At 52.5% G+C, this 18,722-nt stretch overlaps 1 protein-coding gene across 1 annotated transcript in view; it reads left to right on the top strand.

Moving 5' to 3' along the window:
* The first annotated feature begins 7,255 nt into the window (after positions 1-7,255).
* The window catches only part of LOC109763011 (senescence/dehydration-associated protein At4g35985, chloroplastic-like), a 35,804-nt gene continuing 24,337 nt past the window's right edge, over positions 7,256-18,722 (top strand). The window contains 1 exon segment of the mRNA XM_040388130.2: positions 7,256-7,436. Coding sequence (XP_040244064.2) covers positions 7,256-7,436 — 181 coding nt within the window.

The following is an 18,722-nucleotide window of genomic DNA, read 5'->3' as shown; positions in this document are numbered from 1 at the left end:
CTTCTTGGCTTTTTCCTTTGCCGCCTTCCTTTGGCTTCCGCCCTGCCAGCCGGACAGCCGCTCCGCGGTCCGTGGCTGGGTCAGGGAGTTGGCCGTTTTAGGATAGACAAGTACTTCGGCCGCCTAGAACGTTGCAAGTCAAGTGAGAAGCCTGTCGGCCGGCTGCTCAGCAGCCGGACGGAGAGGCGAGAAGCCGGCTTGGCCTATGCTGATGATTTTTCCTTAGTCATTTTTCGTGTGGACACTGTTTCCTGCCTTTAGCACTTGCCAGCCGGACAGTTGCTCTGTGAGCCGCGGCTTAAGGCAAGAGAGGGCTTAGATGTCGGCACACTAGCTACTTGTCTGACTGCAGGTGGCATCAACATAGGACAAGGCGGCGAGCCCCGGGGCCGACTGGTCGGACCCGGTGCCGGGCGGAGGAATGAAATAATACATTCACAGGCATAATCTTATCATATAGATAAAAGGGTAGCCCCCGAGTGCTCCTCGAGGGACCCGATGTCTTTGCTCTTAATACAAAAGGTAGAGCGGTACATACTACATTAACTGTAAAATCTTTGGAGGAGATTTGCGTTCCATGGGCGCTCTGTTTCCTTGCCGGAATCGTCCCTCTTGCATGCCCTGGGCTTCTGCACGTCGATGAGGTAGTAGGAGTCGTTGCCCAAGGCTTTGCTGATGATGAACGGGCCTTCCCAAGGGGCTGAGAGCTTGTGCTGGCCGGCTGTTCGCTGGATCAGCCAGCGCACAAGGTCCCCCTCACGGAAGGATCGTGGCCTGACCTTCCGGCTGTGGTAGCGGCGTAGGCCCTTCTGGTAGATGGCGGACCAGCTGAGTGCCAGCAGCCGGCCCTCTCCCAGCAGGTCGACGCCGTCTTCTCGCGCCTCCTTTGCCTCCGACTCTATGTACATGGTGACGAGAGGCGAGTCGAACTCAATGTCAGTTGGGATGACGGCCTCGGCCCCGTACACGAGGAAGAAGGGAGTGAAGCCGGTTGCTTTGTTTGGCGTAGTACGTAGACTCCAGAGGACGACAGACAGCTCTTCGATCCAGCAACCGGCCGAGCGCTTCAGCGGCTCGACCAGTCAGGGCTTGATGCCGGACAAGATGTGGCCGTTTTCTCGCTTGACCTGGCCGTTTGACTGCGGATGGGCAACGGACGCTAACTCCAGTCGGCTGCCCTGCGTAGCGTAGAAATGGGACAAGGCGCCTTTGGCGAAGTTGGTGCCATTGTCGGTGATGATGTTGTGCGGCATGCCATACCGGAGGGTGATATCTGCGATGAAGGTCACGGCAGTCGGGCAGTTCAGCTTCTTGATTGGCTTTGCTTCAATCCACTTGGCGACTATGTCCACGGCGACCAGCAGATGGGTCATGCCGCCACGTGCTGTCTTGAGTGGGCCCACCATGTCCAGCCCCCAGACGGCAAAAGGCCAAGTGAGGGGGATGGTCTTGAGTGCAGAAGCCGACAGATGTTGCTTGGAGCTGAATCATTGGCACCCTTTGCATTTCTTGACCAAATCCTTGGCGTCGTCCAAAGCAGTTGGCCAGAAGAATCCATTGCGGAAAGCTATGGCGACAAGGGTTCTGGAGGCCGCATGGTGGCCGCACTCGCCTTGGTGGATGTCTCTGAGGATTTCCTTGCCTTTCTCTAGCTCTACGCAGCGCTGGAAGACGCCAGTCACGCTGCACCTGGCAAGCTCTCTGTTCACTATTGTGTATGCTGCTGCCCGGCGTTGCACCTGCCGGGCCAAGATCTCGTCGGCTGGTAGCTCTCCGCTCACCAGGAAGTTGTGGATGGGCTACGCCCATGATGGTGCTTCAACCACTGTCATCACGGCCATTGGTACCAGGGCAGTTGGGTTGGGAGGCGGCGGGTTGGAGTCGGCCGCCGCTTGCTGCGTCGTTGAAGTCCCCGGGCCAGCTGCTGCAGCCCCTGGGCCGGGTTCTGAAGTCCCCCGGCCGGGTGCGACTGCTGCAGTCCCCGAGCCACCCGCCGAAGTCCCCGGGCCGACTGCTGCAGCCCTCGGGCCGAGTTCTGAAGTCCCCAGGCCGGGTGCGATCGCTGCAGTCCCCGAGCTGCCTGCCGAAGTCCCTGGGCCGACTGTTGCGGTCCCTATGCCGGATTCGACTATTCCAGGGACAGCCGACACGACGATGGACTCTGATTCCGGCGAAGACTTGTTAGACGGCTTGCGGAGGCACTGGAGGGAGACGCCGGCGCCGTTGCCTCTGCCAACCCGTCGGATCTGCCTGCTGCTCCTCTGGCCTAGGCGGCCACTTTATCTTTCCTGTTTTTCTGTCTTGTAATCTTTTGAACAAGCAAGTTAAATTCGCACAGTTCCACCCGCTGGGGGTGTACATTCAAACTCTGTAGAATGCTGGCCAAGAGCCTTTTGCTATGTAAATTAATTCATTCCCACACAAGTTTGTGCTCTGCCGAGTTCTAACTTGGTTTTGCCTTTTTGTTCTTCTTGGCTTTTTCCTTTGCCGCTTTCCTTTGGTTGCCGCCCTGTCAGCCGGACGGACAGCCACTCTGCGGTCTGTGGCTGGGTCAGGGACTTGGCCGTTTTAGGATAGACAAGTACTTCGGCCAGCTAGAACGTAGCAAGTCAAGTGAGAAGCCGGCTGGCCGGCTGCTCAGCAGCCGGACGGTGAGGCGAGGAGCCAGCCTGGCCTATGCTGATGATTTTTCCTTAGTCATTTTTTGTGTGGACACCGTTTCCTGCCTTTAGCTCTTGCCAGCCGGACAGTCGCTCTGCGAGCTGCGGCTTAAGGCAAGAGAGGGCTTAGATGTTGGCACACTACTTGTCCGACTGCAGGTGGCAACAACATAGGACAAGGTGGCGAGCCCCCGGGCCGACTGGTCGGACCCGGTGCCGGGCGGAGGAATGAAATAATACATTCACAGGCATAATCTTATCATATAGATAAAAAGGGTAGCCCCCGAGTGCTCCCCGAGGGACCCGATGTCTTTGCTCTTAATACAAAAGGTAGTGTGGTACATACTGCATTAACTGTAAAATCTTCGGAGCAGATTTGCGTTCCATGGGTGCTCTGTTTCCTTGCCGGAATCGTCCCTCTTGCGTGTCCTGGGCTTCCGCGCGTCAATGAGGTAGTAGGTGTCGTTGCCCAAGGCTTTGCTGATGATGAACGGCCCTTCCCAAGGGGCTGAGAGCTTGTGCTGGCCGGCTATTCGCTGGATCAGCCAGAGCACAAGGTCCCCCTCTCGGAAGGATCGTGGCCTGACCTTCCGGCTGTGGTAGCGGCGCAGGCCCTGCTGGTAGATGGCGGACCGGCTGAGTGCCAGCAGCCGGCCCTCTTCCAACAGGTCGACGCTATCTTCTCGCGCCTCCTTCGCCTCCGACTCCGAGTACATGGTGACGCGAGGCGAGTCGAACTCAATGTCAGTTGGGATGACGGCCTCGGCCCCGTACACGAGGAAGAAGGGAGTGAAGCTGGTTGCTTTGTTTGGCGTAGTTCATAGACTCCAGAGGATGGCCGGCAGCTCTTCGATCCAGCAACCGGCTAAGCGCTCCAGCGGCTCGACCAGTCGGGGCTTGATGCCAGACAAGATGAGGTCGTTTGACTGCGAATGGGCAACGGACGCTAAGTCCAGTCAGATGCCCTGCGTCGCGCAGAAACAGGCCAAGGTGCCTTTGGTGAAGTTGGTGCCGTTGTCGGTGATGATGCTGTGCGGCACGCCATACCGGACGGTGATATCTGTGATGAAGGTCATGACAGTCGGGCAGTTCAGCTTCTTGATCGGCTTTGCTTCAATCCACTTGGTGAATTTGTCCACGGCGACCAACATATGGGTCATGCCGCCGCGTGCTGTCTTGAATGGGCCCACCATGTCCAGCCCCCAGATGGCAAAAGGCCAAGTGAGGGGGATGGTCTTGAGTGCAGAAGCCGGTAGATGTTGCTTGGAGCTGAATCGTTGGCACCCTTTGCACTTTTTGACCAAATCCTTGGCGTCGTCCAAAGCAGTCGCCCAGAAGAATCCATGGCGGAAAGCTTTGGCGACAAGGGATCTGGAGGCCGCATGGTGGCCGCACTCGCCTTGGTGGATGTCTCTGAGGATTGCCTTGCCTTTCTCTAGCTCTACGCAGCGCTGGAAGACGCCAGTCACGCTGCGCCTGGCAAGCTCTCTGTTCACTATTGTGTATGCTGCTGCCCGACGTTGCACCTGCCGGGCCAAGATCTCGTCGGCTGGTAGCTCTCTGCTCACCAGGAAGTTGAGGATGGTCTACGCCCATGATGGTGCCTCAACCACTATCATCACGGCCACCGGTACCAGGGCGGTTGGGTTGGGAGGCGATGGGTTGGAGTCGGTCGCCGCTTGCTGCATCGTTGAAGTCCCCGGGCCGGCTGCTGCAGCCCTTGGGCCGGGTTCTGAAGTCCCCGGGTCAGGTGTGACTGCTGTAGTCCCCAGGCTGGGTGCGACTGCTACAGTCCCCGAGCCGCCTGCCGAAGTTCCCGGGCCAACTGCTGCAGCCCCCGGGCCGGGTTCTGAAGTCCCCGGGCCGGGTGCGACTACTGTAGTCCCCGAGCCGCCTGCCGAAGTCCTCGGGCCGACTGTTGCGGTCCCTAAGCCGGATCCGACTGTTCCGGGGACAGCAGGCACGAAGATGGACTCTGATTCTGGCAAAGGCTTGATAAACGGCTTGCGGAGGCACTGGAGGGAGACGCCAACTGGTATCGGTTGCCGAGTGGAGCCAATCCGCGCCAGGGCATCAGCTTGCTCGTTGTCGGCCCGTGGCACGTGAAGGAACTCGCACCCGTCAAAGTACCCGCGGATCTACTAGACGAGGAAGCGGTAGCTCGCCATGTTTGCATCCTTGGCATCCCAGTCGCCAGACGACTGCTGGACCACCAAGTTCGAGTCGCTGTAACACAACACTCAGAGGATGCCAATCTCTTTGGCCAGTCAGAGCCCGTGGATGAGTGCCTCGTACTCGGCCACATTGTTGGAGCCCATGCATGTGAGCTTGTCGCCCTTGGGAGAGGTGAGGATGATGCCGGCTCCCAGACCGGTGCACATCTTCGAGCCATCAAAGTGCATCCGCCAATGGGTGGAATCTGGCGCTGGCGGCAGGTACTGGGTCTCGGCCCAGTCGATGAGGAAGTCAGCCAGCGCTTGGGACTTGATGGCGGTGCAGGGCTGGTAAAGGATGGTGTGGGGAGCCAGCTCGATGGCCCACTTCGCCACCCGGCCTGATGCATCTCTGTTGCCTATGATATCGGCAAGTGGGGCGGTGCAGACGACCATGATGGAGTGCTCTTGGAAGTGCTGCTTGAGCTTCTTGGCGGCAAAGTACACGCCGTAACACATCTTCTAGTACTGGGGGTAGTTCTGCTTGGAGGTCGAAAACACCTTGCTCAAGTAGTAGACGGGCCTCTGGACTGGCTGTGCCCTGCCGTCTTCTGGGCGCTCGACCACGTTGACGGTGCTGACCACCCGGCTGGTGACGACAATGTAGAGGAACATGGGCTCCTTAGCAGCCGGAGCCGCCAGGACAAGCGGCGTGGTCAGCATCTTCTTGAGCTGGAGGAAAGCCTCGTCCGCCTTGTCGTTCCACTCGAAGTGAGTGGTTTTCTTCATTAGCTGGTATAGGGGAAGAGCCTTCTCGCCCAGCCGACTGATGAAACGGCTGAGGGATGCCAAGCACCTGGTGAACTCTGGACGTCTCGCAGCGGGTGGGTCTCTCCATCCGCTCAATGGCCTTGATCTTCACAGGGTTGCACTCGATGCTGCGTTCAGAGACAAGGAAAGCAAGGAGCTGGCCGGCTGGGACTCCGAAGATGCACTTCTCTGGGTTGAGCTTGATTTGAAGACGGTGCAGATTATCAAAGGTCTCCTTGAGATCCTCTAGGAGGGTGCCTCGCTTCTCTGTCTTCACCACAATATTGTCTACATAGACGTGGGCATTTCTGCCGAGTTGCTTGAGGAGGCACTTCTGCATGCAACGCTGAAACGTGGCACCGACATTTCTCAAGTCGAATGTCATGGTCAGGTAGCTAAAGGCTCCGAATGGTGTGATGAAGGCGGTCTTCAGCCGATCGGCCGGGTTCAGCTTGATCTGGTGGTAGCCGGAATAGGCATCAAGGAAGGACAACAGCTCACATCCGTCTGTGGAGTCAATCACTTGATCTATCCGAGGCAGAGCAAACGGATCTTTGGGGCAGGCTTTGTTGAGGCTGGTGTAGTCAATACACATGCACCACTTGTTGTTCTTCTTCAGTACAAGGACTGGGTTGGCAAGCCACTCTAGGTAAAACACTTCCATGATGAAGCCGGCTTCCAGAAGCTGGGCTATCTCTTCACCAACAATTCTCCTCTTCTCTTCTGACAGGCGGCGAAGGGGTTGCTTGACCGGTTTTGCATCTGATCTGACATGTAGCTTGTGCTCGGCAAAATCCGTCGAACACCCGACATGTCTTTGGGAGACCATGCAAAGATGTCCCGATTCTCACGGAGGAAATCGATGAGCTCTCTTTCCCATTTGCTATCGAGGTTGGTCCCCACGATAGCGTGCCTCTCCAGGTGCTCTGGGTCCAAGGGTATCTTCTTGGTCTCTTTGGCCAGCTGGAAGGAGCCCTGGGCCTCCGACTCCTTGGGGTCTGGCGATAGGTCTAGCTGCTTGCTGGCCATGGCCACAACCCGGTCAAGGAGTCGCTTCTCGGCGGCGATGACAAGGGACTCGGCCAGCCAGCTGCTGGCGGCAGCACATGCGACCGACTTCTTGTAGTCCCCGACTATGGTGATGATGCCCTTCGTACCCGACATCTTCATCTTGAGGTAGGCGTAGTGCGGCACCGCCATGAACTTGGCCAGAGTAGGCCAGCCCAGGAGCGTGTGGTAGGGGCTCTCCAGGTCGACCACCTCGAACTAGATGGGCTCGCGGCGGAAGTGATCTTTGTCTCCGAAGAGGATCTATCTTGATCTTGCCGATTGGAGAGCAGGAAAGCCGGGTACAATGCCGTGGAAGACAGTCCGACTGGGCTGGAGCTGCTTCACCTTGATGCACAATTTCTCTAGGGTGTCGCGGTACAGGATCTTGATGTTGCTACCGCCGTCTATCAGGACTTGGGAGAAGCGACAGGCTCGCCTCTCCGTGGAAAAGGTAGCATCTAGCACCATGGCGTAGGAACCCGGAGAAGGCATCACCTCCGGGTGGTCGGCGCGGCTCCAGCTGATGGGCCTCTCGGACCAGTGCATGAACTCTGGGGCTCCAGAGGCGACGACATTCACCTCATGGTGCTGCTGACGCCGGCTGTGCTTGTCGTCGGCCGCACTGGTGAAGACGATGTAGGCTCCATGCTCTTCAGGGAATTCATCTTGGATGGCGGTGACTGGACGGGCCGCTGGCTGCTGAGGAGGCGGAGCCGGCGGGCCCGCAGGCGGAGGCGGCAGTCCTTTGCCCTTGGCAATGCGGGTGAGCCAGTGGCACTTCCGGGTGGTGTGGTTGGACGGCTTCGCGCCGTTGTGGAACTTGCAGGGAGCATCAAGGGTTTGCTTGAAGGAGAAGGCAGGCAACCATGCAGGCTTGCCGCCCTTCTGACGCTTGGGGCCGGGCTGCCCCCCTGCTGCTAGTCTTCAACTGTTGCCACCTGCCGGCTAGTGGAAGCCAGCTGCGGGGCCTTGCGCTTGTTGTCGTTATGCTGCCGGCACCGACTGGAGTCACCAGCCGACGTCTGAGGAGCCGAAGGGAGCACTTTCCCGCAAGCGTCCACCCGGAGCTCCGACTTCATGGAGGAGTCGGCAGTGGCGTACTTGTCTGCTACGATCAGCAGCTCGTTGAGCATGGCTGGCTCGTCGCAGAGGAGCCGGTGCTTGAGCAGGGTGCCTTCTCTGCACCCGACCGTGAAGTACTCTATGGCTTGCACCTCATGCACTGATACGTCTCCAATGTATCTATAATTTATGAACTATTCATGCTATTATATTATCTGTTTTGGATGTTTATGGGCTTTACTAAACACTTCTATATTATTTTTGGGACTAACCTATTAACCCAGAGCCCAGTGCCAGTTTTTGTTTTTTCCCTTGTTTCAGTGTTTCACAGAAAGGGAATATCAAACGGAGTCCAAACGGAATGAAACCTTCGGGAGCGTGATTTTTGGAACGAACGTGATCCAGGAGACTTGGAGTTGAAGTCAGGGAAGCTTTGAGGTAGCCACGAGGCACAGAGGCGCGCCTGCCCCCTGGGCGCGCCCCCACCCTCGTGGGCCCCTCGTGGCTCCCCTGACCGACTTTTTTCACATATATATATCCATATACCTTAAAACCATCGGGGAACACAATAGATCGGGAGTTCCGCCACCACAAGCCTCTGTAGCCACCAAAAACCAATCGGGACCCTGTTCCGGCATCCTGCCGGAGGGGGGATCCCTCACCGGTGGCCATCTTCATCATCCCGGCGCTCTCCATGACGAGGAGGGAGTAGTTCACCCTCAGACTGAGGGTATGTACCAGTAGCTATGTGTTTGATCTCTCTCTCACGTGTTCTTGACTCGGCACGATCTTGATGTATCGTGAGCTTTGCTATTATAGTTGGATCTTATGATGTTTCTCACCCTCTACTCTCTTGTAATGGATTGAGTCTTCCCTTTGAAGTTATCTTATCGGATTGAGTCTTTAAGGATTTGAGAACACTTTATGTATGTCTTGCATGTGCTTATCTGTGGTGACAATGGGATATTCACGTGATCTACTTGATGTATGTTTTGGTGATCAACTTGCGGGTTCAGTGACCTTGTGAACTTATGCATAGGGGTTGGCACACATTTTCGTCTTGACTCTCCGGTAGAAACTTTGGGGCACTTTTTGAAGTACTTTGTGTTGGTTTGAATAGATGAATCTGAGATTGTGTGATGCATATCGTATAATCATACCCACGGATACTTGTGGTGACATTGGAGTATCTAGGTGACATTAGGGTTTTGGTTGATTTGTGTCTTAAGGTGTTATTCTAGTACGAACTCTATGATAGATAGAACGGAAAGAATAGCTTCGTGTTATTTTACTACGAACTCTTGAATAGATCGATCAGAAAGAATAACTTTGAGGTGGTTTCGTACCCTACAATAATCTCTTCGTTTGTTCTCCGCTATTAGTGACTTTGGAGTGACTCTTTGTTGCATGTTGAGGCATAGTTATATGATCCAATTATGTTATTATTTTTTAGAGAACTTGCACTAGTGAAAGTATGAACCCTAGGCCTTGTTTCCTAGCATTGCAATACCGTTTATGCTCACTTTTATCATTTGTTACCTTGCTGTTTTTATATTTTCAGATTACAAATACTCATATCTATCATCCATATTGCACTTGTATCACCATCTCTTCGCCGAACTAGTGCACCTATACAATTTACCATTGTATTGGCTGTGTTGGGGACACAAGAGACTCTTTGTTATTTGGTTGCAGGGTTGCTTGAGGGAGACCATCTTCATCCTACGCCTCACACGGATTGATAAACCTTAGGTCATCCACTTGAGGGAAATTTGCTACTGTCCTACAAACCTCTGCACTTGGAGGCCCAACAACGTCTACAAGAAGAAGGTTGTGTAGTAGACATCAAGCTCTTTTCTGGCACCGTTGCCAGGGAGGTGAGTTCTTGAAGGTATATCTTTAGATCTTGCAATCGAATCTTTTTGTTTCTTGTTTTATCACTAGTTTCGTCTACAAAATAAAACTACAACAAATGGAATGGAGTTTGCCTCATACGCTTCATCTTTTTAATATCTTTCGTGAGTATGATGGAAAGGATAATTGTGCTCAAGTGCTATAAGAAGAATGCATTAGAATGTTTTGCACTAAATATTTGAATGATGGGCATGATTGCAATGTTGTTAGTACAAATTCTTTGAATATCCATGATGCTAATGATATGCAAAGCCACGAGCTTGGGGAAGCTATGTTTGATGAGGATGATATTTTTTGTCCCCCAAGTTTTGATGAGCAAATTTATTATGATGAAAGCATGCCTCCTATTTATGATGATTATTGTGATGACACGTATGCTCTAAGGAATAAGGATAACCATGAAACTTGTCATCATGATTTTAATTTTCAATTGGATTATGCTTCACATGATAGTTATTTTGTTGAGTTTGCTCCCACTATTCCGAATGAGAAGACTTTTGCTTATGTGGAGAGTAATAAAATTTCTATGCTTGTAGATCATGAAAAGAATGCTTTAGGTGCTGGTTATATTGTTGAATTCATTCATGATGCTACTGAAAATTATTACGAGGGAGGAATATATGCTTGTAGGAATTGCAATAATATCAAGTTTCCTCTCTATGTGCTTAAAGTTTTGAAGTTATGCTTGTTTTGCCTTCCTATGATAGTTGATTATTGTTCCCATAAGTTGTTTCCTCACAAAACCCCTATGCATAGGAAGTGGGTTAGACTTAAATGTGCTAGTCATATTTTCATGATGCTCTCTTTATGTTTCAATTCTTATCTTTTATGTGAGCATCATTGAAATCATCATGCCTAGCTAGGGGCGTTAAACGTTAGCGCTTCTTGGGAGACAACCCAATATTTACCCCTACTGTTTTTGTGTGTTCAAATTATTAAGCTAATGTATTAATCATGTTTTATAGCTTTTGTTTCAATAAAGTGCCAAGTAGAACCCTTGGGAAGACTTGGGTGGAAGTTAATGTGATCTTGCTGTAAAAAACAGAAACTTTGCGCTCACGAGTTTAGCTGTAATTTTTTACAGAAGAGTGATTTTAAGTTGATTCTTTTTGAAGATGATTAATAGATAAATTCCTCAGGTCCATCAATTTATTTTAGAATTTTTGGAGTTCCACAATTATACGTTTGATACAGATTACTAAAGACTGTTCTGTTTTTGACAGATTCTGTTTTCAGTGTGTTGTTTGCTTATTTTGATGAATCTATGAGTAGTATCGGAGGGTATGAACCATAGAGAAGTTATAATACAGTAGATATTACACCAATATGAATTTGAGTTCACAAAAGTACCTAAGTGGTGGTTTTATTTTCTTATACTAACGGAGCTTACGAGTTTTCTGTTGAGTTTTGTGTTGTGAAGTTTTCAAGTTTTGGGTAAAGAATCGATGGACTATGGAATAAGGAGTGGCAAGAGCCTAAGCTTGGGTATGCCCAAGGAACCCCAAGGTAATATTCAAGGACAACCAAGAGCCTAAGCTTGGGGATGCCCCGGAAGGCATCCCCTCTTTCGTCTTTGTTCATCGGTAACTTTACTTGGAGCTATATTTTTGTTCACCACATGATATGTGTTTTGCTTGGAGCGTCAATTTATTTTGTTAGTATTTGCTTGATTTTATTTAGAACAATGTTTTGCATCTTTTATTTCAATAAAAGTGGCATTGATAGCCTTTACTATGCCTATTTTACAAGTCTTCATGTTGCTGTTTGAAAACAGAGAGTTTACCGCTGTTGCAAAAATTCCCTAGAAAAGTCAGAATATGATAAAATGTTGAAACCTTTTGCATAATAAGATCTGATAAATTTACTACAGTGTGGTCGAATTTCATAATGTTTGGAGTTAGGGAAGTATGATGAATCTTGCATTCTTTACAGACTGTACTGTTTTGGCAGATTGCTGTTATGTTTGCATTGTTTGCATATGTTTGCTTGTTTAATGATTCTATTTGAGGATAGGAGTATTAAATATGCAGAGGAATTTAGTATGCAATGTTGAATAATAATTTTAGTGATTTGTTACAGTAGAAAATGATAAGGTTTTTGCATTGGTTTATACTAACTTATCTCACGAGTTCTTGTTGAGTTTGGTGTGGATGAAGCTTTCGAGATTTAGGAAACCGTGATATGAGAGGAATTAAGGAGACACAAAAGCTCAAGCTTGGGGATGCCCAAGACACCCCAAGATAATATTTCAAGAAGTTTCAAGCATCTAAGCTTGGGGATGCCCCGGTAGGCATCCCACCTTTCTTCTTCAACAATTATCGGTTAGTATCGGTTGAGCCTAAGTTTTGCTTCTTCACATGATGAGTGCTATCCTTGAAATGTTGTTTTATTTTGCTTTGCTTGCTGTTTGAATAATATCCCAAGATCTAAAATTCTTAAATGAGAGAGATTCTTCACATAGCTACATAATTATTTTCCTACTCATTGATCTTCACTTATATCTTTTTGGAGTAGTTTGTCATTTACTCGTGTGCTTCACTTATATCCTATGAGTAAATGGTTGAATGATTTGAATGTCATAAATCTGAAATTATATATGTTTCATATGCCTTTCCCATGGGGAGTAATGCCTTCACATATAAGAAGTAGAGGTGGTAAATTTTTTGAAGGTTAGCAAACATTGTATTGGTCACTTGAACAATTCATGAAAGAATATTGAAGGAAGATAGATTTCACATATAAATATAGTATCTTGGACATCTTCTATGATTGTGAGCCCCATTAATTATTTTCAAACCTGAGCAAATTAGTTGAAGTTGGACAAGGAAGACAACATAATGAGTTATGCTTGGGTATATTTGTATAGAAGTTATATTGTTATGGATCCTCTAACATGTGGTGCTTGCTATTTAGAATCCTTCGCTAGCCAAAATATCTGTACTAAGCGGGAATACTGCTTGTGCATCCAAATTCCTTGAACCAAGTTTATTCCATGAGTGTCCACCATATCTACCTACATGCGGTATTTACCTGCCGTTCCAAGTAAATTTGCATGTGCCAAACTCTAAACCTTCAAATAATAATCTGTTTTGTATGCCCGAATCGCTCATGTAGTGACTAGGGGCTGTCAGTATCTTCCATGCTAGGTGGGTTATTCTCAGGATGAGTGGACTCCGCTCATCATTCACGAGAAACTGGCTGGTAACTGGGATGCCCAGTCCTATGATCAAAAGATCAAAAACAAATTCGCAAATAATTTAAACAAACTCCCGCAGGATTGTTGAAAGTTGGACGTCACCCATTGTTTCGGACAAGCCGTGGAGTGTTAATGTTGGTGGAGGGGGAGTAAAATCTTTACCTTTCTGTTTGGGAACCGCCTATAATGTATCTAGTATGGATGATATTGGGAACTCTTGATCGTTATGTTGACAATGAAAGCATACCTCTCAAAATTATTTTCTTCTCTGTTTTAGCTTCGAGCTCTGGCACCTCTGCAAATCCTTGCGTCCCTCTGCGAAGGGCCTATCTTTTACTTTTATGCAAGAGTCAGTAGTATTCCTTCTCATTCCAACCTACTCTTTAGTTGGCAAGCATCATGTGGTGGAGAAAGATCTAAGCATATATGGCCATTCAAATATATTTGATCATGAATTATTATTGTTGACAATTATCTATATGATAAATAAGATGGGAGGCGAAACATTAAGCCCCTATCTTTCTCTGTGTTCGATGGATGCTATTTGTTCTAAAAATATGCTTTGAGTGGTAGCAATCATGGAAGACTATATGATAGTTGAGTATGTGGAGTTTGCTAAATCAAAGCTCCGACATAGACCCTTCCTGAAAATAAGATGAATTGCAATTGTTTGATGACTAAGAGCACTGTTTGTTAGTTTTCAAGAAAGTTTATGATCTATACTTTAACATGTGAATAGCTTGTTACTTGATCATGAAAAGTTCTATGAGTTGAGCTACTGTTATGACATATAATGATGCCAGAAAAGGTGATTGAAATTATCATTGATCAAACTTATGCACCTGCTAGCATTCACACTTCATAAATTATTTCTTTTATCATTTACCTACTCGAGGATGAGCAGGAATTAAGCTTGGGGATGCTGATACGTCTCCAACGTATCTATAATTTATGAAGTATTCATGCTATTATATTATCTGTTTTGGATGTTTATGGGCTTTACTAAACACTTCTATATTATTTTTGGGACTAACCTATTAACCCAGAGCCCAGTGCCAGTTTCTGTTTTTCCCTTGTTTTAGTGTTTCGCAGAAAAGGAATATCAAACGGAGTCCAAACGGAATGAAACCTTCGGGAGCGTGATTTTTGGAACGAACGTGATCCAGGAGACTTGGTGTTGAAGTCAGGGAAGCTTCAAGGTGGCCACGAGGCAGGGAGGCGCGCCTGCCACCTAGACACGCCCCCACCCTCGTGGGCCCCTCGTGGCTCCCCTGACCGTCTTTTTCGCCTATATATATCCATATACCCTAAAACCACCGGGGAACACAATAGATCGGGAGTTCCGCCGCCGCAAGCCTCTGTAGCCACCAAAAACCAACCGGGACCCTGTTCCGGCATCCTGCCGGAGGGGTGATCCCTCAGCGGTGGCCATCTTCATCAGCCCGGCGCTCTCCATGACGAGGAGGGAGTAGTTCACCCTCGGGGCTGAGGGTATGTACCAGTAGCTATGTGTTTGATCTCTCTCTCTCTCTTGTGTTCTTGACTCGGCACGATCTTGATGTATCGCGAGCTTTGCTATTATAGTTGGATCTTATGATGTTTCTCCCCCTCTACTCTCTTGTAATGGATTGAGTTTTCCCTTTGAAGTTATCTTATCGGATTGAGTCTTTAAGGATTTGAGAACACTTTATGTATGTCTTTCATGTGCTTATCTGTGCTGACAATGGGATATTCACGTAATCTACTTGATGTATGTTTTGGTGATCAACTTGCGGGTTCAGTGACCTTGTGAACTTATGCATAGGGGTTGGCACACGTTTTCGTCTTAACTCTCCGGTAGAAACTTTGGGGCACTGTCGGGTGGTAGGTGCGACATATGCCAACGGGTGGCTTATCATTGTGGGAGCCAGTAAGACATCGCCGGTGCCTGGAAACGGGATGAGGCAAATACATGCACGCCGGCGGATCTTACCCAGGTTCGGGGCTCTCCGTGGAGATAACACCGCTAGTCCTACTCTGCGGGGTCTCCGCATGATCACTAGATCGATACAAGTAGCTACAAGTGCTCCTTGAGCTGTCTGGCTAGAGGAAGAAGAAGGGCAAGGCTAGCTCTCCTTTTCTCTCTATGTGGTGTGTGAAACTCTATGAGATCAACCCTTTGCATGGGCGTCCCGGGGGGTTTATATAGGCCTACCCCTAGGGGTACAATGGTAATCCGGCTGGGCGCGGGTCCCAGCCGTCAGCGTCTATGCTCGCCGGCTTCTCTGCCGGTCATTGGGGCCCGCCGACTGGTGGGTCCCGCCGGCTGCTGGCCTCTTGGCCGACAAGCTGGCCCCACCGCTTGGGGGCTTTGTCGGCGGCTGGTTACTGTCGCCTCGCCTCTGATGACGAGAGCTTCATTCAGGTAAGCGTGGCTACAGTGTCGCCGCCTAGCGGGCTCCCACTGTAGCCTTACCTCATCTTGTCTCCTTAATGAGGCACATGTTTCGAGGGAGGGAGGTAGCCGGCTATTGGGAGCCGGCCACACCCCTGGCCGACTAGAGGAGGCAAGGCCGCCTTCGGGTGTCTCTCTGGCAAAAGGGGCCCGCTGCCTACGGGTCATACTGGCGCCTGTCGTGGGTGACGTCGAGGTCAATACGGCTACAGTGCCGCGCCGGACAGGGGATGGCTGGCCCGTACGGCGCCCTGTGGCCATGCCTGTTCCGGGATTCGGGGGTAGTGGGCTGTACTGCGGCCACGCCCCATCCTATCGCCGTTATGTGGGTACAGTCTTAGTGGGTGCAGTCTTGGCCGGCTTCTGGGAGCCGACTTTCTTCATGGCCGGCTTCTGGGAGCCGGCTTTCTTCATGGCCGGCCTCTGGGAGTCGGCTTTCTCGTATCTTTCTTGGGGGAGGTTTCTGAGGCTGGGTCGCCTTCGGTTAGTCAGCCCTGGGGATAGCCGGCTGGGAGAAGGCGGCCCTATGCTCTGTATGCTTGAAGGCTTGAATGGCCTGATAATTTTTCGAAGAGCCAGGGGGAGTCGGTTAGGCTACCCGTGGCCATTTACTCCGACAGTAGTCCCCGAAGCTGGTTGGGCTTCGAGGCTAAGAGGAGGTCGAGAAGCTCGGTCAGCTTCTTATCTTGACGAGCCAGCAGCTGGGAGCCGGCTTCGGTTGGGCGTGGCGTCTTGGCGAAATCTTTAAAGTCGAAAAGCGGGAGTCTGTTGGCGCGTGCGCCGGGCTGCGGGCCGGCCGCTCGCCGCCTGCGAACCACGTGGCGTCGCTTGGCTGAAAAGAGCCTGCCAACCCACGTGCTCGACAAGACGTCGCCGCAGGCCGAGGGCCCACCACTCCTACGCCTAGGCCCAGGCGCGGATTCTTTGCGGCCCAAGGCTGTCCGCACGTCTTCCGGCGGCGGTTTCCGCACGCCATTAGGGCGCAATAATCGCGGGACGTGGGGGAGTGGGCGCAGTTAATCCCACGTTCCTCCCCACGCCTCGCCTCCTCAGCTTCGCCACATGAGGCTATAAGTCGGGGGAGGAGGGGAAGTGGCAGACGCTCGCACGCTCCTCTCCTCTCTGCCATCTTCTTCCTCCTGCTTTCCCTCGCAGCAGCACCTCGCCGCCGCGCCGTCGCACCAATCTTCACTCCACCCCGCAGCTTTGCCGTCGCAGGGCCGTGTTTTCTCCGCCGCCGCACTCTTCCTTGCCAGCCTCTTGCCACCATGCAGTACTGTGGGGATTGGGACGGCTCCAACGTCCATATGGACCACATCGAGTTCCTCCGCAAGACGCGGCGGTTGCCCGGCTCGGACCAGGTGCGGGTCCGTCTCGCGCCTGCGAAGGAGATCACGCCGGAGCCAGAGGAAGGCAAGCGGGTAGTCTTCCGCTCGCATTTCCTGCGCGGCATCGGCTTGCCGGCGAGCGCTTTCTTCCGCTCCTTCCTCGACTTTTATCAACTCCAGCCGTACCACCTCACTCCGAACACGGTGGTGCTGCTGTCTGCCTTCGTCACCTTGTGCGAAGGCTTTCTTGGCGTTCTCCCCACCCTCGAGCTCTGGGGGGAGTTCTTCCAATCTAAGCTGGGCACCCGCATGCAGGGCGTGCCGGTCCAGAGCGGTGCCTTCATCGCAATGCGGAGGCCGGCGGCCAACAACCCCTTCCCCGTCATCACGTTAATCCAGTCGGTGAAGCTCTGGCAGAAGTCATATTTCTATGTGAAGAACGTCGCCCCGCAAGGCAACTACGTCAACTTGCTGGCTTTCGTAGCTGGCCCGCCCGCTGGGAGGCGGCCCCAGTGGTCCTATCGGGCCGTGACGCTGTCGCAGGCTGGAGCCGCGGCCGTCGCCCGACTGTGGGTGATGATCCAGTCGGAGGGCCTGACTAGGTCCGACTTGCTGGCCGCCTTCGTCGCGCGCCGGGTGCTTCCTCTTCAGAGCCGGCCTCACCTGATCTGTCAGATGAGCGGCCAACTTGATCCGAGTCGGATGTGCACCAAAGACATGCCGCATGACGAGGTGGCCCATATGGTGAATTATCTTGCAAACTGCAAGCTCCCCGCAGAGTGGCGGTTTGGCAAGGAGCCATATTCCCGTGCACATCCTCCGCCCACGGTATGTTCTCTTTTTCCCTTTCTTCTCTTAGTTTTGTCGCCGAGTTCATTTTGGCCGTCTCTGACCAGTCGGCACGCCTTGGCAGAGCCCTCTCCTTCGACCTGCAGCCGGGTCGGAGGCGGAGCGCCGATTCCTCCCCGGCCGGGCGGAGCATGACCTGGAGGACCACGACTTGGGGGCGGCCTCCATGGATGAAAACACCGAGGCGGGTGGCGGCAAAGCAGGCGGCTCCGGGCTGTAGCCAGCTTCGACGACTGGCCGGATGACGGCAAGGCGGAAATCGTCCCACGCCGCCAGCCGGCTCCCGGCCACGGCACGGGTTCCTCCACCGTGCCGCCTGCTCGGGGCGGCGGGCAGAAGCGCCGTGCCGCATCGGGCTTGTTCGGCAGCCGGTCGAAGAAGCCCAAGGGCGGGGCGGCGACCAGGCGGGATGAGGCGGCCGCGAAGGCGGCCTGCATCCGCAAGGTGGTGAAGCAGCCGCAGATGGTGTCGACGTAAGTGTATATTCCTTTGTGCATTCTTTCTTCTTTTCTTGATGATTTCTGAATCCTTGCCCTTTCTTAAAAAATTAGGGCTCCGCTTTCGCTCGAGCGGGTTGCTGCCGCCTCCGTCGTTGGATCGCCGGAAGGATCCGGGAGCACCCGCCGCGTGGACCCCCGCGCCGAGCTTCAGGCGGCGACGGAGCGAAACGCGCGGGAGGTGCGGGAGGAGAGGGAGGCGGAGGAGTTGAGGGCGGCTGCCGCCAAGGCGGCACAGGAGGAGGAGGCGGCGAAGGCGCGTGCCGACGCAGCGGCCACGACCCAAGCGGAGGCTGCGGCCGCGGCGACAGCGGAAGGGGTCTTGCTCGTCACCCCTCTGCGTGTCGCGGCGCCTGAGGTCCCAGAGCCCCCGCCAGAGGAAGCCGCAGCGATCAGCCGGGGTTGGAGAGGGAGGACGACGTTGTCGTCCCAGATAGGGAGGCAGTATCGGCCCCGCCGACTGGGGCGGCTCAAGGCTGTCGGCCGATCGTGCCGCCTGCGCAATCGGCCGGGGGCGAGCCGGCCGCGAGGACGGACCTGGTGGTCCAGTCGCCATCGCGCCAGCGCACGGGAAAGCCGCATCGGACCCGCAGAAGGCCGCTGGCTCCAGCTCGTTGTCCCAGGACGTGGAGGCAGCCAACGCCAGCTCGGGGTGGATGCCGGGTGGAGGGACGGCTGTGGTGAACGTGGCAGCGCAGGACGTCCGGAACCGCCTTCAGTCCCAGGCTGCAGTGCTGAGGAAATACAATGACGAGTTCCTTGCGACGCG

This window comes from Aegilops tauschii, chromosome 4 (assembly GCF_002575655.3).
Source record: "Aegilops tauschii subsp. strangulata cultivar AL8/78 chromosome 4, Aet v6.0, whole genome shotgun sequence".
Classification (NCBI taxonomy): domain Eukaryota; kingdom Viridiplantae; phylum Streptophyta; class Magnoliopsida; order Poales; family Poaceae; genus Aegilops; species Aegilops tauschii.
This window is presented reverse-complemented; position numbering and strand designations above follow the sequence as displayed.